Source organism: Heloderma suspectum, chromosome 2 (genome assembly GCF_057233095.1).
Source record: "Heloderma suspectum isolate Gila_16-S chromosome 2, 16-S_ref, whole genome shotgun sequence".
Taxonomy (NCBI): domain Eukaryota; kingdom Metazoa; phylum Chordata; class Lepidosauria; order Squamata; family Helodermatidae; genus Heloderma; species Heloderma suspectum.
This window is the reverse complement of record NC_139459.1, coordinates 287,742,805-287,765,016: the sequence shown is the minus strand read 5'-3', so window position 1 is coordinate 287,765,016 and position 22,212 is coordinate 287,742,805. Positions and strand designations below refer to the sequence as shown.

General features: G+C 44.8%; 1 protein-coding gene across 1 annotated transcript in view; it reads left to right on the top strand.

The window, feature by feature from the left end:
* The first annotated feature begins 212 nt into the window (after positions 1-212).
* Positions 213-22,212, top strand: part of LOC146354787 (inter-alpha-trypsin inhibitor heavy chain H4-like) — a 40,626-nt gene continuing 18,626 nt past the window's right edge. The window contains exons 1-13 of the mRNA XM_084839779.1: positions 213-297; positions 5,105-5,265; positions 5,604-5,708; positions 6,190-6,352; positions 6,449-6,559; positions 6,663-6,791; positions 7,776-7,892; positions 8,402-8,570; positions 8,987-9,112; positions 11,832-12,013; positions 12,181-12,363; positions 19,685-19,824; positions 20,143-20,288. Of these exons, the coding sequence (XP_084695905.1) occupies positions 223-297; positions 5,105-5,265; positions 5,604-5,708; positions 6,190-6,352; positions 6,449-6,559; positions 6,663-6,791; positions 7,776-7,892; positions 8,402-8,570; positions 8,987-9,112; positions 11,832-12,013; positions 12,181-12,363; positions 19,685-19,824; positions 20,143-20,288 (1,807 nt within the window). The 5' untranslated portion in view covers positions 213-222. The remainder of the gene's footprint in view (positions 298-5,104; positions 5,266-5,603; positions 5,709-6,189; positions 6,353-6,448; positions 6,560-6,662; positions 6,792-7,775; positions 7,893-8,401; positions 8,571-8,986; positions 9,113-11,831; positions 12,014-12,180; positions 12,364-19,684; positions 19,825-20,142; positions 20,289-22,212) is intronic.

The following is a 22,212-nucleotide window of genomic DNA, read 5'->3' as shown; positions in this document are numbered from 1 at the left end:
TTTAAAGGGGTTGTATCATGTAGGATTAGGAGAGAAATATTCATTCTTCATTCACTTGCTCAATGAGGCTAAAAGGCAAAAAGAAAAAAAGAAAAAAGATAATTGTGTCTTACATCGATGTGTAAATATTAGGCTTCCTGTTTCCCAATTTCCCCAGACCCTAGTTATTAATTAACTCTTTCCAATAAATTAATTCTCCTCTGTGGCTCTGTCATTTCCAAAATGGAAGGGCAAGTTTTCACTCTCTGGCTGGTCTTTTCTTCGCAGATAGTATTAGCAGACCCTGCTGTACTTCAGGTATTTGCCTTCTTTGTGTGGGGTCTAATTTTTAATTAAAATATGAGGCAAATGTGATATTTGGTCACTGAATTCGACTAATGTTAATGGGAGAGTTTTAGCAACTCAGTGGAGATTAAAGAAATTACAAGGGGGCATTTGGATAGAGGCTGGACTCAGAGATTTAAGGCAGAGGTTTCGCTACACAACTGAATTCTCTTCTTAGGAATTATATATATAATTTATATTCTGGAATATTTAGTTCCAGAAATAGAATGTAATGATAATATTTATATTTAGTTAACATTCGGGTCAAACTGTGAGACAGCTTTAGGGATTAAGCTGATCTGTACTTGCCAAGCCAAGCGGTGAGCGCTCCAATGAGTTTGGGCAGCAGAAAGAAAGAGACAGCAGGAAGTGACATTAGCCTGGTTAGCATGACATGATAAGCCATTGTGTGTTGTCACCATGGGTTGTTTCAGGATAGTTTGTCGTGGTGTCCAAACCTGGAAGGCTTTTTTCATCATGGGTTGTTTTCCACTGACAAAGACACTCTGATAACCCATGGCTTGTTGCTGGGTTGTTCAGGGTGGCTTGTTCTGATGTCCAAAGCCAGCAGGGCAACTTCATTGTGGGTTGTCTGGAACAGCTAGAGACCTGCCCAGCAGCAATAGCAGTGAAAACCCCTGCTGCTCCTAAGTGATCTTGCTAGTGCCACCACCATCCTTCCTCATCCCTTGTCAGTGCCCTCTGCCCCATGCTCCTAAAAATTAGGAGAAAGGACACCGGAGCCTGTCCCGAACATGTTCGCAAACTTTTTTTCTGGTCATGTGCAAATGCACACATTCGAAAATCTGCTCCTATGAAATTTGTCTATCCCCCCCCCCCGCTTTACTGCTCTGCCATGGAATTTGTGTGTACTTATTGATGCCACTCACTGCTCAGCCTTGAAATATTCATATCTTTACCAATTCCCCTCACTCCCTGATCTGCCTTGAAATATTCAGCTCACTCCTTCCTCTGCCTTGAAATTTGCATATCTTTACTGATCCCTGTCACTGCTCTGTAACTCATATGTATATCTGATAGCTAACACTGGGGACCAGTGGAGGGAAGTGACACACTCATGAAGTGGGGTGAGGGGAGCTGAAATTGGCTGGCGGCTGCAGGAGGAAGAGCTTTGGGGGCAGATACAATTACTTTCCTAGTAGTGAAGCAGACTTTTTTTTTAAAGGTGCTTGCTAGAAAGGCAGGATGAAATTGACAAGGACATTGAGATAAGGAAGATATTGATACTTTGGGCTAAATAGCGGTCTTGCAGTCCTTCACATTTGCACAAGACCACGAATAACAACAATGTTTTTTAAAAGTCTGCAAACGTGTTACCTCATTCATAAGGTCTCAGAAAATTATATGCATTTGACAATCGGATGTGTGGGAAGGAGTTCCCTTCATGAGCCAGCAACCCCAGAGGACCAGTTGCAGAAAGGGTCCTGACATAGGGCACAAGGAAACCAGGATTTCTGCCACAAAGTCATCTGAGATATGTGTTGGGAGCGGGCAGGAGGACTGAGGGGGAAGCCCACAGCAAACCACAGAGCGCCTGATTGTCTGTCAGGAGTAATGAGCAACCCACCAACCCACCGTGGCTTATACTCAGGGTGGCTTAGCATGACGTGCGAACTCGCCCATGATCTGATCTCAAAAATAAATGAATGGAATTGCTTTCAAGAAAAGTATTAACCTGAAATGCAGGGGGCTACCATAAATTGTCAGTGGGTTTCCTAGGATCTGATGAGGTCCTCCCCCATCTATTTCTTCTACTGTTATAATTTAAGAATGAAACTTCTGCAATAGAGTAATCTTGCTAAATCCTATGTATGCTCACCCTATATTTAAAGAGCATAGGAAAGTGTTGGCTTGAACTGTGTTTTACTGCCATTTCATTCAAGTTCATTTTTAGCCTGTCATTCCACCTGAAAAAGCCCTCCAGATGTTACCATGGTGTCAGACCCTTTCTCCGTCGAGCGCAATATTGTCTACTCTGGCTCTCAGTGGCTCTCCAGTTCCCAGGCAGAAGGTCTGATCCATTAGTCTGATCCATTGAACTGGAGATATCTGGGACTTGCTTCAGCAAAGCCATGGGTTCACCACTAAGTTATGGTCCTTCCCTGACAGTCATCACATTACAGCTTCTAAAGGAAATTATGCATTAAATCAACATTTAAGAAAGACTTTGCCTTAATCGAGGTAGGGCAAGTACACCCACTGAAACAGCTGCCAAACACTGGGGATGGGGACCTCTGTGTGCAAAAGTGTCCCTCACTCTGATCCAAGGGCCATAGAGGCCCACACAGTCCATCATGCATTTCAGCTTCCCAGAAAGGGATCCATGCAGCCCCCTGTGTACTGCTAAAATATCCCATGATTATCTAGTATTCAAATTTTAATTAAACATTCAGGATAGAGATCTGTCAATGTGCTTCAGGTCCACTCTCAAAGCATTATGTTGTCTTTGTTCATGTAAATATTCATTTCGTAGGTAGTCCAAGGTCACTGGCTATTTGGGCAAAGGGAACACCACCCCCACAGGATGTTCACCTCCCAAAGGTAGGCAGTAACTGCCTTGCAACATGCAGGAGGACACAAATATTGTTCAGGCTAGTGACAAGTTCATCGAACTCTTTTTCCATGTGACCTGTAACTTCTTCTCCTTCTGCTTTATCACTCTGTCCAACCCCATCCTTGCCTTCAGTCGAAGCCTAAATAGTGAGACATTTTACAGTATCAAAGCCTTATATAAAAATAATATTCCAATCACCGACTAAATATCTAAGCAGCTTGTTCATTTAAGTCTTTCAAAGAATAATTTGGCGTTTTCATGACAGTGAGTTGACAAGGTGCTTGCACAGATTCGTGTGACCACTTCCTTTGGATCCTTGACCCTCTTGGTATATAAATACTGTCAGGAAAGGAACAACTGGCTGAGCCAGGGAGGTGATTAATACCTCCTTGGAAGAGGGAGTGGTCCTGGGCCATCTCAGAGAGGTGGTGGTAAGACCATTTCTGAAGAAACTCTCCCTGGACCCAGGAAATGTAATAATTTTAGGCCAGTGGCAAATGTTACTTCCTGGGCAAGGTTCTTGAATGGGTGGTGGACAACCAGCTCCAGACACTCTTGGATGAGACTGATTATCTAGATCCATTTCAGTCAGGTTTCAGGCCAGGTTTTGGCACTTAAACAGCCTTGGTTGCCCTGTATGATGACCTATGTCAGGAGAGAGACTGGGGGAGTGTGACCTTGTTGATTCTCCTTGATCTCTCGGTGGCTTTCAATACCATCGACCATGGTATCTTTCTGGGACGACTGTCTGAGCTGGGAGTGGGAGGCACTGCATTGCAGTGGTTTCCCTCCTATTTGGATGGCTGGCTCCAGAAGGTGATACTTGGGGAATATTGCTCAGCCCTGTGGATTCTCCAGTATGGGGTTCCACCGGGGTCAATTTTGTCCCTCATGCTATTCAGCATCTACATGAAATTGTCGAGTGGGGTCATCCAGAGTTTTGGAGTGTGTGGTCACTGGTCATCAGTATGCTGATGACACGCAGCCCTATTTCTCCTTTTCATCTCCTTCAGGTCGGGCTGTGGATGTGCTAAATTGGTGCCTGGCTGCAACAATGGGCTGGATGAGCACTAATAAACTGAAACTCAATCCAGACAAGACTCAGATGCTGTTAGTAGGTGGTTCTCCTGTCCAGATAGAGAGGGCTCAACCTGTTCAGGATGGGGTTGCACTCCACCTGAAGGAGCAGGTTTGTAGCTTGGGGGTCCTCCTGGAGCCATCTTTGTCACTTGAGGCTCAAGTAGCTTCCGTGGCACAGAACACCTTCTACCAACTTCAGTTGGTGGCCCAGCTATGTCCCTATCTGGACAGGGATAACCTTGCTTCAGTTGTCTATGCTCTAGTAACCTCCAAGTTAGATTACGGCAGTGCACTCTATGTGGGGCTGCCTTTAGAGATGGTTCAGAAGCTGCAGCTAGTGCAAAATGCAGCAGCCAGATTGATAACTGGGACCAGAAGGTCCAAACATATATGACCAATTCTGGTCCACTTTCACTGGCTGCCTGTATGTTTGTGAGCCCAATTCAAGGTGCTTGTTTTAGCCTATAAAGCCTTACATGGCTTGGGACCACAATACCTGATGAAGTGCCTCTCCCAGCATGAACCAACCCATACACTATGCTCAGCATCCATCCAAGCCCACCTCCAGGTGCCTCCTCTGAGAGAGACTCGGAGGGTGACAAGAGGGCCTTCTTGGTGGTGACCCCCCCCATTAGAGAATATCTCCCTGAAGAGGCCCATCTGGCATCAACATTGTTATCTTTTCAGAGCCAGGTTAAAACCACCCTCTTCTCACAGGCATTTGGCAACATACAATGAGTTCTAAATTAGGCCTTGGATCATCTTTGCCTGATGGTTTGACAAATTGTTTTTAGATATATGTTGTCCGTGTGTGTGTGTTATCTGTTTATATGGTTTTTATGTAAGTGGGGTTTTTTTGTACTTCCTATCCTGTCTTTTAATGGTTGTTACTTTTTGTGAACCGCACAGAGAGCTCTGGTTATAGGGCAATATAGAAAAATAATGAATGAATGAATGAATGAATGAATGAACGAACGAATGAACAAAATGTGAGTTTTCATAGATTGTTGTCGCTGATAGCTATAGCCACTGCTCAATTGTTGACCAATAAATATAGGAACCTGAGTTGGCAGGAAATGAATGCATAGCATTATTTTCATAGGCCCCTTTTCTCCTCTTCCCCAGAATGACATTGAAATCTATAGCCTGCAAGTGGACTGCAAAGTCACATCACGGTTTGCCCACACAGTCATCACCAGCAGAGTCGTCAACAGAGCAAATGAATCCAAGGAGGCCCTCTTTGAAGTAGAATTACCCAAGACAGCCTTCATCACAAACTTCAGCATGTAAGCTCTTGGGGTGTCCCTGAGTCTGTTCTGGGCAGCTTAAACAAGATGATGTCAAGATGAAGATGAACCACTGAGAGAAATTTGCTTCCTTATGAGAGGAGATGACTTTGGAAATGTTGTCTCTGTTGTCCCTAACTTCTTCTAATGTGTGGTTTAAGATCAGAAAGTGAAGAAAAGATTATACAGGGAACATGTAGGATTTAGATTTCTTTCTGTTTGTGCCAGTGATCACAGATCTGCATGTCCCTGCCTCACTGTGTTCTCCCTGCCTTTCTCTGGACCTGTGCCTGTTCCCTCCCTAATGACTTTACATGTTTCAAATACTGATTTTTAAGGATCATAGATGGAGAAACATATCCTGGAATAATCAAGGAGAAGAAATCTGCACAAGATCAGTATGATGCTGCCATTTCACGAGGGCAAAGCGCTGGATTAGTCAAGTAAGCAGCAGAACTTTTTCTGGCTTCTTGTTTTAAGCTTGTATTCCTCCCATAGATAGAAGTGTTGAACTGGAAGGAGAGCATCATTAGCCCTGCTCATGCTTCCATAAGCAGAGAAGCTAAATGCATGTAGTGATGGGGACTGGGGTTGTTCCCACTGTCCCTCCTGACCACTATACATAGTGGTATAGCAAAAGGAATAGGAATTATAGTGCTATAGACAAAGTTATTTCAGCCCATTCAGCTTGTCAGCATTGCATGATAAGCAGCTAACCCAACTCTCTTTGTCCTACACAACTGGGGATATCTGCATGACCTTGTTGTCTTCAAGATGTTGAGATTTAGCTGAAGCATTTATTATGAACAATCTATGATTAGTTAAAAGGATGTCAGGACCTTTTGACAAGGGATGATACACTGACAGACCTATCAGTGAAGCGGTTACATAAATAATGCCTAAGTTGTGGTTCCTTCTTTCCAGATCAACTGGAAGAAAACTAGAGCAGTTTCATGTTTCAGTCAATGTCGCAGCAGCTGCTAAAGTGACCTTTGAGCTGATCTACGAGGAGTTACTGAAGCGCAAGCTGGGGAAGTATGAACTGCTGATTAAGGTCAAGCCCAAACAGCTGGTCAAGCACTTCCAGGTAAGTTCTTGGAAGAGGATTTTGTCCGAAGTGTCGCTGCCTCCTGGCATCACATTAGAAGATATGAACCTGTGTTTTTTTAAAAATGTTCTTCAGATTGATACCCACATCTTTGAACCGCAAGGTATAAGTTTCTTGGAAACTGAAAGCACCTTCATGACCAATGAACTGAGCAACGCCCTCACAAAGGTGCAGGATGAGACCAAGGTACACAAGATGGATCAAAAATCTTAAAGCCCTGGAACGAACAAATCACTTGTTGTCTTCGTATGATACCTTGACTGTTTTCGTCTGTGCCTTTAATTTTCAGGCTCACATTTCCTTTAAACCAACCATAGCTCAACAACGAAAACACCCCAAACTGGAAGAAACTCTGCTAGATGGAGATTTTCTCATACGTTATGATGTCAGAAGGAGTGTCACTGCAGGCGATATCCAGGTAATATAATGAGAGCTGTAACTACATTAAGTACACTGGGGGCTGATCTACACTTATGGGTTTTTTTCGCTTCCAATGAGGTTTCACTGCCCATCTTTCACACCTTTTAGCCGCCTCGAATTGGAACCGGGATTTCCCACTTCCATGCTCCCGCTTTCAATACCCTGATATCCCGGTATTTCCCCTTAATGTGCTCTGATTTTCCACCTTCACCACCATATCCAGTCGTAGTCCCCTCCCCCGCCTGTCCATATACAATAGTGTTTGTATTTCCCTCCTGTCCAATCACAGCTCTTGATGGCCCCATGTCTTCTTCCGGCTACCCATCGCACAGCTTCCTCAGCAGCCCCCGTTACCTCAGCAACAAGCAAAAGGCTGGATGTGCGTGCGCTTGTCTGATCTCGGAAGCTAAGCGGGGTCGGCCCCGGTCAGTAGTTGGATGGGCAACCACCTAGGAATCAGGCTTTCTGCTGTGAGCAGGGGATGTGATCTTCGAATGCCTGAATTAGAAAAAAAGCATTGTGGAGAAGCCACGATTCTTTGAAGATAACCCCTTAATTAAAAAAAAAAAAAAATCCGGAGCGAGGGATAGGAGGGGGTAAAACTTAATCTCATTTGAAGGGATAGAACAACCCCCTGCTCAGTGCAGGAAGCCTGATTCCCAGGCGGTCGCCCATCCAACTACTGACCGGGGCCGACCCTGCTTAGCATCCGAGATCAGACAAGCACACGCAGGAAAAGCTAGCACAGCGCTCGAGTGTGAGCTGAGCTCACGCATTCGATGAAGCACTGCAATGGGGAAAATGGGTGAGTGTGAATGATCACGTTTTAATGCGAGAGTGTTTAACCCGACAGGACAACAAATTCATTGCGATGGCAGGCGCAATGTAGATCGGCCCTAGCTCATTTCCATTCTATTATTTAATACACTGTTGAATTGAAATGTAACACATTCATACCACCTGTGTTTGTTTGTGTTTTCAGATTGTGAATGGGTATTTTGTCCATTATTTTGCACCCAGTCAAATGCCAGCATTTCCCAAAAACGTCATATTTGTGATAGATAAAAGTGGCTCTATGACTGGACAGAAAATTCAGCAGGTAATGTGTCTCAAAGTAGAACATTCTTTCAAGTTTCCTCATGGTGTTACTGTTGTGCTAGGTTAGGTGCATGCCCAATTCTAATGGCAGAAACAAAGTAGTGTCTCTTCTTACGGAAACACAATGAAATATTGTTTCTTCGAATGGGTTGGGAATCCTCCAGCTAGTCCCAGCCTCATCCATCTTTGAGACCTGAGCATCAGGAAAGATCTGCGAGGGGCTCCCCCTCTTGGAGTCTGCTTCAGTTACAGCAGCCTGTCCTTCCATTTCTCAAATCCACTGCCTCATCGGCTGAGTACAGATCATACCTTTTGAGAAAACCTAAAGCAGTATTGTAGCACTGTTACTGTCCAGGATACACACACTGAGTTGTTCATTCTCTCTCTCTCTCTCTCTCTCTCTCTCTCAATGGCACAACTGGCTTTTGTAGCACTTCAAGCAGTGTTCGAGTCTAAGCTAAGTAATCTTCTGTGCCTGAAAATCATGTGCTGCTTTACCCATTTTTACAGACAAAAGAGGCCTTGCAAAAGGTTTTGGAAGATCTTAACCCTGAAGACCATTTTAACTTAGTCGTCTTTAGTAGAAATGTTGCTGAATGGCGTCCGTCTTTGTTACGAGCTACAGAGGAGAACGTGGAACTGGCCAAGCAATATGTTCAGACCATTTTGGCTCAAGGAGGTAAATCTGCTGACCAAGCGGGCATGTCCAGCTTTCCAGGAGCGTTGCAATCGGTATTTTTTTTTGGTCAGACATGTGATCACATTCCGCCCTTATTCCTTTTTCCACCCTTATTTCCTTATTCCTTACTTGAGCCTTTCTCTGTTCAGTTTTGGATTTTGCAGCTGAACATGAAATGTATTTATCCATATCTTTAAACTTTCAGGCGTAGATTTCTGCTTGCATAACTTATTTACATGCATTTTGTTTTGCCACATCCTATGCCTGGAGTGTACATCCTCTGACATCTTATTTATTCGATCTTTTCCAGCTTTACACTCAACTGTCCTCATACCTTTGAATCTCCTCTATCGATCATTGAAGAAGAATCCAGTTCTGTGGTCAAATCCATCATCATGTTTTCTTTCCTGTTACAGCAACAGATATCAATGGGGCTCTTCTGACTGCAATAAATTCACTGGATAACGCCACCTCTGCTGAGTTATTGCCAGACAAAAGTGTTTCAATGATCATTTTGCTGACAGACGGTCAACCCACTGTTGGTAAGTTAGGAACAGGAAACCAACGGAGTTTGCTGTTGTTTTCATTTATATGTTATTATTTTAATACATACTAAGGAACAACACCATTAGTTTCATTACACATCACATGCATGCTTTTCATCCCCAACCTTTCCCCAACCATTCTTTACAACAGTTTGCAATTTCAAACCTTCCTCAGAAGTTTCTCCTGCTTAAAGTCTCCTTAACAAGCATCTTACACATTCAACCACCATTCCTATATCCATATGCCTAACAAAGAGAGAACCAAATAAGCAGGAAAGCCTGAATGAGAGAAAAGGGTGAAGTAGGGAGGCGGGCGGGGGGCGAGAGAGAGAGGAAGAGATGAGAAAAACACATACGAGCTAATCCTCAATTATTCTTATGATGTGTATAGCCACAACTTTTCCTCATATTTTGTCATTCTTTCATACCTTGATGGGATATACCATATCTTCCTTGGCTGCTAGGAAGCTCTACCATCTCTGTCTGGTTTAGTTTTATCCTTCCACTCATGTAGTCCTTGCTTTTTAGGAGTCAGTGCTGCTTTTCTGATCCAAGCCTGTTGCCTGCCTTCATATTTCAGATAGCTCAAATGCATATTCACCCTTTACTATTTGATAGTACAGTCACATTCTAGGGCTTTGCTGTATCATTGGGCCCAGATGTCAAAATATTCTGAAGTGTTCTCTCTTATTCCTTAATCTTGTAAAATGCTTGCAGTGGAGATCATAAAAGACAGAAAAAGAAGCAAACAAACACATGAAAAGATGAGAGCAAAGCCTATTGAGATTAGTTTGACAAGTCCCAAGAAGTAATATACCTCGACTTCAGCAAAGCTTTCAAGAAAGTGCCCCATGATATCCTGATGAGCAAACTAGCTCAAAGTGGGCTAGATGAAACAACCATCGGGTGGATCCACAGCTGCCTACAGAATCGGACTCAAAGAGTGCTTATCAATGGGACCTTCTCAAACTGGGGAGAGGTAACGAGTGGGGTACCGCAGGGCTCAGTCCTGGGCCCAGTGCTCTTCAACACTTTTATTAATGACTTGGATGAGGAGGTGCGGGGAATGCTGATCAAATTTGCAGATCACACATAACTGGGATAGCTAATACGGAAGACAGAAACAAAATTCAGAGTGATCTTGATAGGCTGGAGCACTGGGCAGAAAACAACAGAATGAAATTTAACAAGGATAAATGCCAAGTTCTGCACCTAGGAAAAAGAAACCAAAGGCACAGTTACAAGATGGGGGATACGTGGCTCAACAATGCTACAAGCAAGAATTATCTTGGAATTGTTGTAGATCACAAACTGAATATGAGCCAACAATGTGATGTGGCTGCAAAAAAGGCCAATGCTCTTTTGGGCTGCATTAATAGAAGCATAGCTTCCAAATCCCAGGAAGTACTAGTTCCCCTCTACTCAGCACTGGTTAGGCCTCATCTGGAGTACCGCGTCCAGTTCTGGGCACCACACTTTAAGAAGGATGCAGACAAACTGGAGAGGGTTCAGAGGAGGGCAACAAAGATGATCAGGAGAATGGAAACAAAGCCCTATGAGGAGAGACTGAAAGAACTGGGCATGTTTAGCCTTGAGAAGAGAAGACTGAGGGGAGATATGATAGCACTCTTCAAGTACTTGAAAGGTTGTCACAGAGAGGAAGGCCAACATCTCTTCTCCATCATCCCAGAGTGAAGGACTTGGAATAATGGGCTCAAGTTACAGGAAGCCAGATTCCGGCTGAACATCAGGAAAAACTTCCTGACTGTTAGAGCAACACGACAATGGAACCAATGACCTAGGGAGGTGGTGGGCTCTCCCACACTGGAGGCATTCCAGATGAAGCTGGACAGCCATCTGTCAGGGATGCTTTGACTTGGATTCTTGCATTGAGCAGGGGGCTGGACTTGATCGTCTTCCAACCCTACTATTCTATGATTTTAAGTGGAACTTCCAACAAAATGTTTTACTTATTATTAATTTTTATGAATTACTTATATTTTCATGCCACCCAATAGCCAAATCTCTCTAGGCGGTTCACAAAAATTATTGTTGCATTCTATCCTCCCTCCTAATGGGAGTTTCCCATTCAGGGGTCCAGCCAGCCATTCCACCTTCACACTCCATGTTCTGTTTCAGGCAGCAGAGCCCTGCTGAAGAAAGGGTCAAGCTCAGCTGAAGCTCTGCTAGAGGATGGGCAGAGGGGACATTCCAGAAGCATAGCCAGACAGATCCAAGGTCAGGTCTTCCGGAGGTAGAACAAGAGAGAGCAGCACCATGGAATGCACAGAATAGGGCTGGAAGACACACAGACTTAACTAGCATGTTGCTCCAACAACTAGAAAATTCTGAATGAGCCTTAAGTAGGGGGTTGGCTCCTTTTAGATTTTCAGTTGTGCCCCCGCGCTGAATGAGGCCATCTCCCTTAAAGGGCCCTTGCTTGCTCTAGACGCCCTTGACTGCCATTATGTCGAGGCAACTGCTTTGTGGTAGTAGCTTTGAAGCTGGAAGATGGTAATGAGACTCCTCTGGATGTGGGTGGGGGGCAACCATATGGTCTTTTCTTGGAAGGAGGGGTGTCCTGAGGAAGAGTCCTCAAAATGGGCTTCTGGAGGTCATCTTCTTCCTGCTCTGAGAGACTGTATATATCAGAGGCCTCTTCTCCCGAGCTCTGGATCCTGACACCATGTTTCCTTTTTTAAAATAAATATGACAGGTGTTACCAATGTCAATGAGATTCAAGCAAACATAAAGAAGACTAATAAAGGAAAATACTTCCTCTACTGCCTTGGTTTTGGCTTTGACGTCAGCTACTCATTTCTGGAGAAGATGGCCTTAGAAAATGGGGGAATTGCTCGGCGTATATACGAGGACTCAGATGCAGCCCTGCAGCTCCAGGTAGGGGAGGCAATAGCAAAGACATATACAAATGTGTTAAATACATAACTAAATCTTGTCTCAAAACTATCTCCACGTATGCTAAACTCTGTCTCAGTATTTCTTCCTGACTGAGACATTACATTTTTTTTTTCTTTTGGTTACCTCCTCTGCCTGTCTCATTCCAGGGCTTTTATCATGAGGTTGCTACTCCCATCCTGAAGGAGATTGAAATGAAGTATCCTGACAATGCTGTCCTGGAAATCACTCAGAATAATTTCAAGCTGCTCTTTGATGGCTCTGAAATCATAGTAGCTGGAAAGCTCGGAAATGAAATTGATGTTTTCCCTGTGGAAATTAACGCTCAAGCAGTAAGTACTGGATAAAACATGGGTTCTTTGCATGAACATCATTATAGCTGAAGTAGGACTACAGAATCATTTCATGTCTCAGGGTGCTTCCAGACTAGGCTTTTATTGTACAATTGCCATGTCTCATTCATGGAATTTTAAGGGAGTCCAGACAACAAATTCTCCTCTCTTTTTTTTAGTTTTCAGAAATAAATCTGTTAAGGAGGGAAAGACAGAATAGGTGCACAACGTCTTTTGAGTAGTTGCACTAGGAGTCCTTGATCTGGAAGCACATGAGATTCTGTGGCACACTGTGCTTTAGAATAAACTTTGAAAACATGCCTTAAGTAGGGATGTACGAAAGTCACTTACCTTTTCGAAGGGTGACATTCGCGGTGGGGGAGAGGTGCTCCGTCCCTCCCCCCGAAATTCTCTCCCGCCGGCTCTGCTCCACGGAATTCCACGGATACCGTGGAGCTGCCGGCCGGGGCCGCACACAGCTGGACATCCGGCCACTGGGCAGCCTGCAGGGCAGCCTGGGCAGCCTGCCGTAGCTGCCGCCATTTGCATCCCTGTATTTTGCCGTGTTAGGCTATGTAAATATTTACGTAGCTTATCACGGCAACCCCCCACACAAATTAGCGGATGCAAATGGCGGCGGCTATGGCGGCCACCATTTGCACTCCCTTTTTTTTGCCGTTTTAGCCTACGAAAATATTTACGTGGGCTATTACAGCGGGGAAAAAAAGGGAACGCAAATGGTGGCCACCGTAGCCGCCGCCATTTGCGTTGCCTTAGTTAAGCTGTGGTAGGCTACATAAGTATTTACGTAGCCTATCACAGGTATATGGAGGAAGCGAATGGCCGCAGACGTGGCCACCATTCGCAAGTCAGGTAGCAGGTAGTGTGCTCCGTTCCGGGCTCATTTCAGGGGGGGGCGGGGGGGCTTCGTTCCACCACAGATTTTGGGGGGCCGAATACACTGGCATTCAGCCTCACCGAGATCTGTGGCGGAATTCTCTGACATCCCTAGCCTTAAGTGGTTGGGGGAATGGGGACCCAGGTAATTGGTAGACCATCTTCACCCATATCAGCCTGCCCACACTTTAAGCGTAGCAACAGAGGCCCTTCTCTGTTGCTCATCTTTAAGGGCAGTTAGGTTAACAAGTTCATGGGACAAGCCTTTTCTGTGGTGGCTCCAGATCTCTGGGGCTGTGTTTCCACCAACAATTTACTCCAACCTGGCTGTGCGGTGAGGTCTCTGTGTTTCCATGACGTTGTGGCCATTCAGCACCAGCCCCGCATTTTATCACAGAAAACCCACTTCTTCTGAGACTGGACCAACTTTTCCTGCTTACTTCAGCTCCGTTACTGACCTGTTTCCATAACCGCACTGGGTTCAGTATCATAGTTCTGCCCATGGGGGTGTAACCTGGCCTTTGTGGGTGTGTCGCTCACTGCCCGTAACCTCACCGGAAGCAGCGTGTGAAGGAGAGGGGGAGATGATATTGGAGGGAGCATTCAGGCAGAGATGAAGAGATGCACACATAAGCACCCCTGACATACAATTGCAGTGTCCATCCACCCTGGGTATCCCTATGAAGTTGTCCGCCCACCTTGGGTATCCATATGAAGTTCCCAGACAAGGTGATGGCACTCATGGCAGGGAAATCAGGAGAGCTGCAAAGACGGCTTCACGGAGAGTCATTAAGGCATGTCCCCGGTTTAGGGGAAGAAAGGGTTTAAAGGGGGGGGGATGTTGCACACAAGACTTTGCTTTTTTGCTCCTTTGTTAAAGTGAAATTGCGCTTTAAAACTCACTTTAAAGGACAAAACAAAAGGGCTTGGAAGGCAGGAGGAGACTGGCCAAAGCGGGAAATTGGAGCAGAGCAGAAGGGGGCAAGGGAGGGGGGAATCAGCAAGAGAAGGAGGTGGGAACACTGATGAGGCAATCAGATCCAACCCAGACTCCACCCAGCCATCGAGAAAATAATTCTATTAGGGCTTGGTGGAAACAGCACAGAGCCCCAGGCTACGGTAGGGATGTATGAAAGTCACTTACCTTTTCGTGAATTCTGTTCATGGGGGGGGGAGGCGTTCCGTCCCTCCCCCCGGAATCCTCGACGGGGGGGAAGGCGATCCGGTCCTCCCCCCGGAATCCTCGATGGCCGGCTGTGCTCCGCAGCGGCTCCGAGGAGCAGCCAGCCAGGCCCAGGCCAGGGCCGTCCGCAGATGGATTTCCGGCCGCGGAGGGCTCTGGGTAAAAAAAACAAAACACGCGTATGCAAATGGCAGCGACTACGGCCGCCGCCATTTGCATTCCTTATTTTTGGCCGTCTTAGTCTACGTAAATATTTACATAGACTAAGACGAAGAAAAGAAAGGGGAACGCAAATAGCGTACTGGGCGCTATTTGCGTTCCCCTTTCTTGTCTTCGTCTTAGTCTACGTAAATATTTACGTAGACTAAGACGGCGAAAAATAAGGAACGCAAATGGTGGCGGCTGTAGCCGCCGCCATTTGCGTACGCATTTTGTTTTTGTTTTTAACCCAGATGTGATAGGCTATGTAAGTCTTTACGTAGCCTATCACGTCTATGGGGGGGGGGGGAACACAGACTGCAAATGGCGGCGGTGGCAGCTGGTTGGAAGACCAGCCACCGCCGCAGCCGCCGCTGGAGCCGCCGCCATCTGAAACATCCGCCCCAGGTAAGTCTCATCCCGGGGAGGATCCGCGGGGGGCGGGGGGGGCAGGCCGTTCCACGATGGATTTCGGGGGGCTGAATGCACGGGCATTCAGCCTCACCGAGATCCGTCGCAGAATTCTCTGACATCCCTAGGCTATGGCAATGATAAGCCGGGACTTTAAGCACGGTGGAAACTGGAAAAGGCGAAGATGCAATTGGGGAAACATTGCAACAAAGTTGCAAACAAAGTGAAGCCGATAGCGTGGAACCACGCCCTGGAACAGGCTGCCTTCTGGGGTCCATCTGGCCTCATCATTGGAAGCTTTTAAGAAGGCCCTGAAGACTTACCTCCTTTCTCTGGCCTCCCCCTAAGTATGTTTTATTGTACTGTTATTGGCTTTTAGCTGCAGTTGTCTTTTAGATTTTAGTACTATCTAGGCTGAATGTTTTATTATTGGTGTTAATTGATTTTATTAATTTTTGTAATTTTATCATTGGATGAGCTTATATTGTATGAGATTTTATCCTTGTGAGGGCTTTTGTCTTTAAGGACAGCCTGAAATATTTTAAATAATTAAGGCTGCAGTCCCATGACCCAAAGACAGCATCCCAGGGGCCACAGCATTATGCAGGAAAACTCCTCTGAGTTCAGTAGCTCCCTCTATGAGGTCAGAATGGTGACCTCACAGAGTGGGGAAAATGGGTGTGTCGCATTATGCCAGTGTGCAGAGAGGAGTGGCGAGGGATCCAAAGCCTCCCCAACCTTGTCCCCAGCACAGAGGGACGTTAGATGGGATCTGAGGCCCGTCTAACTGATTTTCCCTTTTTGGAGGATGGAGATGCAAAAAATGCCTCCACAGTTCATTGCGACCTGCCAGCAAAAGCCTGGCAGGGCTTTGGACAGGGCAGAGCTTCCAAGATCAGAGTCCTCTGTCATTAGGGCTCCTCACTCTTAGGATTGTAGCCTAAATAAATGAACTTATAACCCAATACCTGAGAAATCCCAAACCTTCTATTAGACTCAAATTCACAGGAATTAATAGGCTAACATGACATTCTCAAACAGTGGGGAAATGCTCCCTTTCAATCAAGAGGCAAAAGTTTCTTCGACTGCAGCTCTAGCAAGTGATTGGGGAAGCTGCACCTGTAGAATTTCTGCCTGAATGCATCATCTCCTCCCCACACCCCAGGCCAATGTTGGGAAAGATCAAGCCAAAGTGTGGGAGCACTTTGTGGGTGTAAGCAAGCACAATATGTGAGATGGGACAGTGTAAACCCGGAATGAAACAATCCTTTTCTTTTTCTTTTTTTCTTTTAAACATTCCAAAAACCACAGTATGTGTTAGAGACACTTGGTGAAAATATTTTAGGACTGAAAGCCTTGCAATATTCTATTATTGTTAACCCCAAAATGCCAGAACCCATACATAACAGAACAAAATGGCCTGGAACACAACACACCCATCCAACCAAATCCACTAGTTACACGTAACTGTATGGGAGTGATGCATTGAGCCACAAAACATCCACAGAAACCACATTTTGGTTCCCACTCCAGGCAATAGTCTGTATTTAGGAAAAGGGCCTGGAATGCCAACTTCCGAGTGAGCCAAACGAACCAAAGTCACCAGTCACACATGAGTAGATGGGAGTGATATAATCAGCCACAGAATTTCCACTGAAACCATGTTCTGGTACCTGTTCCAGGCAATAAATGGTATCTAGGGGAAATGGCCCGGAACACCAAGTGTCAAGTGAACCAAATCAACCAAGTTCACCAGGCTCACATAACTGGATGGGAAACATCCACCGAAACTACGTTCCGGTAACCCAGACAATAACAATATCCCGGGCAAATGGCCCAGAATGCCCATTTCCCAGCTAGCCAGACCACATTCACCTGCAATTATAAGCCACAAAACATTCTCAGAAACCACATTCTAGTATCTGTTTCCGTCAATAAACCATATTCAGAGCGGGGGCGGGGGGAATGATCTGGATTGCCAGTTTCCCAGATGGTGAAACCAACCAAATTCATACATCAGACTAGACTGAACATTATCTATGATTTTAAATAAAGTTCTTCTTGGCAATAGGCAGTTTAGGAGGTCAGAACACCTGTTTTGTATGCATCCTTGTCAAGACAACTGACATGTTGTATTGAATCAAATGGGAATAAACAGCCTGAAATGTTCAGGTTTAAAGCATCCCAGACAATTAAACTTACCACTATTCCACTGTGCAATCTTTTACACAGGAAAAGATTAGGATTACATGCTGCAATTGCTTTCAGTGGTAAAATAGAGAAATTAAAGGGGCACAAGTGTGCCCATTTAGTTAAGGTGAGTTGCAAAACAAAGGTTCCACCATTATAAGCTTCAAAATTCTACTGCTTATAAAAATGACACCTGTTTAGCTACTAACAGGAAACTCGGAATCAATGTTCTACCTGATGAGCTCTACAACTGTGCACAATTTCAAACTGATCTGATACAAATTGCCACAGGTACAGCAAGCAAAAATGCGCTGAAAATTGACATGTGTACTTTTTACTCCAAGCTGCGACTCAGCATATCATCTATTCCTTCCTCAGCTTTTTCTGAGTTGTGCAGATTCCACAGGGCTGTGGACTGGTGTTTGTTTGTTTTTTACTTTGGGGAGAGATTTGCACAAATGCACACTTATGAAAGTGTGCATTAGCGCCAATGTGCAGTTGCGCAAGTATGCACTTGCACAAGTGCGCTAATGTGCATTTATAAATGAACAAAATTCTCATACAAAAATTCTGATTCTGTCAATGAGCAGATGACACAGTTAGACACCTGACAGTCCACTAAATACAGTCAGAACCGATTTAACAAAATCTGTACATCCATATCCATGTCTCCAATTTGTATTGCCAAAAAGGCATCCAGTTTGCATTGCCAAAAAGTCATCCAGTTGTAATGTAAATTGCAGGAATAGGGCAAAGGGTTAAAGCCCCATACACACTGTTGTAGGGCCCTGATCTGTATGAGCTCCCATGAGCTTACTTTTAAGTAAAAAAGGGGGGAAACTAGGTACATCTTTAAAGTAACATGAAATTTCGCCCTCAGATAATTTGGGAGGGGTGGGGATGGAATGCAGTTGATTTGGCTCACTTGGAAATTGGCATTCTGACCATTTTTCAGAATATGGACTATTACCTAGAGGAACCAAAATGTGGTTTCTGTGGAAGTTTTGTGGCTTATCGCATCACTCCCATACCGGTATGTGGGACCAGTGAATTTGGTTGGCTTGGCTCACTTGGAAGTTGGCGTTCCAGGCCATCTGGCCAATCCAGATGGGTTCTGGGCATTATGGGGTTAATAATAATAATATAATATTGCAAGGCTTTCAATCCTAAAATATTGTTCTCAAGTGTCTCTAACTCATGTCATTGGTTTTGTCATGGGTTTTTTTGTTTTTTTGTTTTAAATCAAGGAGTCATTCCATTGTATACGTGCTCTTATACCGTTCCATGTGAGACGACTATACAAAGTCTTCACTGCTTACATGGTGCAAACATTACAGTATATCCCTTAAGTTGCCATTTTCATGCCTTTGGGGACACAAATGAAAATTATAAGTGCCTAACTCACATCTTAAGCTCACATGTTCATGAAATTTAGAATTACAATAAAGAGGTGGGGACCCGCAATAGGATGTTGTAGGGTATCCCCAGCCCTTAACGGGCCTGCTCCTGTTCAGGGTTCTAGCTATTCAGGAACAGGAGCTCTGTAGAACAGTTTGAAGCTTGCAGTGGAAACTTATTTTCTTTCTCCATGTCCTGAACCTTTGCTGTGTTACAGAGTGCTAAAATGCTCACATTCAGGGCTGGCTGCCTCCTCTGTGCCTTGCTATATAACTTAGGGAAGGGCCTAGCACTTATCTCTGGAGTAAGGTATAAGCTCATAGGGACTTAAGCAAGCCAGGTCCATCTCTCTCCTGCCATCCCCCTACCCTTTTTCTTCAGCTGACACCGTCAACATTTCATGGCCCAACTATTTGCCTGACTTCCAGTTCATTTAGATCCCTTTTCTCCCTGTCCCCCAGGGAGGAAGTGATCCTCTCCAGGCAATGAAAAGAGTTATTCTACTTTTCTTATCTCTATGCATTCAACGTTCCATAGGTCCTGGAAGCTTCCAAGGCTATGGGCAGTAGGTGTGGGGGGGGTGTTAAAATTTGATTTTACTTGTTATTTATAACTGTATTCTGTATTCTTAGGGAGTCCCTCACATAAATAGAAACCACTACTTTACTTTTGGGTGGCCCATTTTGCTTTCAAACTGACAGACACTTGACTATCCAAGTTTGCTATGACAATATGAAGCGGAAAGAAGAACACACTACAATGAGGAAATGAATTTATTCACTGAAAACGTCCATGGACTGATTTACAAGTATCGTCCACTGGTTTACATCAACTCAAAATTTTATCGGAGTGGCTTTTTTCATTCATAATTGTTTATGAATTATTTGATTTTATGAATGCAGTAAAATATCTATTGTTACCAAGTTTTAAAAGCCTCTTTTAAAATTGATTTTTCATTTAACATCAGTTTTTGTAGAAAAGAACATGTGTTGCCTATGTTCAGGTTGGGTGTTACTATGAATAACACACTTTTCCCCCATGCAGCATACTAGCAACCTGACCCTTAAAGAAGATGCAGATGTATCAGAAAAGGAGCAAGTATTTCAGGATCAGAAATACATCTTCGGAAATTTCATTGAGAGACTATGGGCCTACTTAACAATTCAACAACAATTAGAAAAATCGTAAGCTAGTAACACTTCCTTCTCTGGTGTTAACTGTCGCAAACATGCAAGGTTCTTAAAGGCACATTGCTGTTCTTTTCAAAGAGGCTATATCCTCTCATTTTGTTGGTGTAGTTTCAGAACAGAGGTAAAACAGAGGTAAAACAGTTTCTCAGTTTGTGCCGGTAACTTCTTGGCTTTCATTATGTTTCACAGTCTATTTCAGTGAGAGAGACTGAATATTCCTAATACAAAGTCTGGAGTTCTGAAGCATGTTATTCCCTCCATTATGTTTCTGAATCATGTGTCAAAATTGACAGTGCTGATTTTGTATTCTAGCATTTCAACAGAAGGAGAACAGCGGAAAAACCTGGATGCCCAAGCTTTGAACCTCTCCTTGAAGTTTAGCTTTGTTACACCCCTCACTTCCATGGTGGTCACCAAGCCTGATGCTGAAGATGTGGCAAACAAACCTACAGAGGAAGGTAAATCAGCACAAAATGTTTCAATGTCAAATAGAAACAATACAATAAACTGTTGCTCATCTGCTTATTCTGAAACTTGTTCAAATGATAATGCTACATAATAGACGAGTTCATGGTTTTCTGGTTTTCTGCCACTCTTGCCAAATAACTCTATAGCCTTTTGCTACAAGCCATCATGCCGGGTTTGCATGACATGACAAGCCACTCTGAAAAGAAGCCACCCCAAACAACCCAACAACAAGCCATCAGTTCTCAGGGTGGCTTGTGCATGACTAACAAACCATGCCGAAGCCACTGTGCTGGGTTTGGACATGATGACAAGCCACTCTGAAACAAACAAGGCTAACAACTCATCATGGGTTGTTGTGTCATGCGAACCAGGTCACTGAGTTGAGGAGTGTGTGTGTGTCTGTTGGGCAGGGAGATTTATGGCCGCGTTTGTCAAGGGCTCCTTGGAGGCCTCTCTCAGTCTAATCCAGTAGCCAAGTCCAGACACAAGCAAAGGGATTCCTTTCAAAGCTTTATTCTTCTTTTACAACTTAACAACTATACCGTTTGCAACTGGATCTGAGCAGCACAGTACCTATGCCCTAAGTTGGAACAGTTGGTCCCCGTTTGAAAAGGAATTACTGGCAGACCCCTGAACTTAAGGACTAGGGAGAGTCCCTCCCCTTTTCCCTTGGATCCTCTGGGCGCAGCCGTTGTTTGCGCGCCAACCTGGCACTACGCCTCCTTTCCGCACCCTCCATCTGGCGCCGCTCTCTGCGTCGCGCATCCACCAAGTCTGCTATCTGTGCTCGGTCACTCCCTGGACTGCTAACTAAACTAGGAATGCTGGTGGGAGGAATCTCCGTCAGCTGTTGGTCCTGGGAAAGAGGAGCGCACTCCTCTCCCAGGAGCGACTGCTCTTCCTCAGAATCAGAACTACTCTGGGATTCTATGGGCTCAGTGTCCACCCTGACAGCGTTTAGGTTAATCTACCAGCTCTACGGCTGCAAATGGCGCCCACTACGCCATTTGCATCCAGAGACTTACTTATACAGAGATATGGCACAACAATGGCTGCTGGCCACCCCTATCAACGAAATTCGCCAGCGATGCGGAGCTGGCGGCCGGCTCTGCAGGATCGACGTGGAGCGGAGCCGGCCTGGATGGATTCCGGGGGGAGGGAGGGATCGCCTCCCCCCATGGGCGGATTCCCCTGTGGAACGACAGGTAGGGAATCTGCCCATCCCTAGTATCACATTTATTCACCAGTAATAAATACTTATAAACACGGATCATGAGTCGATATGACTGATCATCCTCAATAAGTGCTTCCAATACTGAAGGAGACTCTGAAGCTCTAAAAGTGGCAGGGCCAAAGTCAGATTCTAACAGATATCACAGTTGCAGCTATTGCCATTTAGATGAAGCAGGTAAGTCGTATTTTGAATGCAGAGCTGAGAATGACAAAAAATCATCAGCACCACCCACTAGTTGATCCAGTGTAAAAATCAACTTATCCATCCAAGTCCGCCACAAAAACATTTTGTTACCAATTTTTAAACCTGGGTTTCCCATAGAGTCAATTTAGCATGAGAAAATTGATCAAAATATAATTGACATGACATTATACACAAAGTGTCTCAAATAGCCATAACTGTGAGAGGAATCCTATCCATTTTAATGTGGCATGAACCTAATGCTATCCATTTAGAGAGGGGATCCAGACAAGAAGACTCCTAAACGGACCAAAGTGGAAATTCTGGAAAAGGCCAAAATTTAGTTGTTGTTCAGTCGTTAAGTCATGCCCGACTCTTCGTGACCCCATGGACCATAGCACACCAGGCCTTCCTGTCCTCCGCTCTCTCCTGGAGCATGCTCAAGTTCATATTCATTGCATCAGTGATGCTATCTAGCCATCTCATCCTTTGCCGTCCCC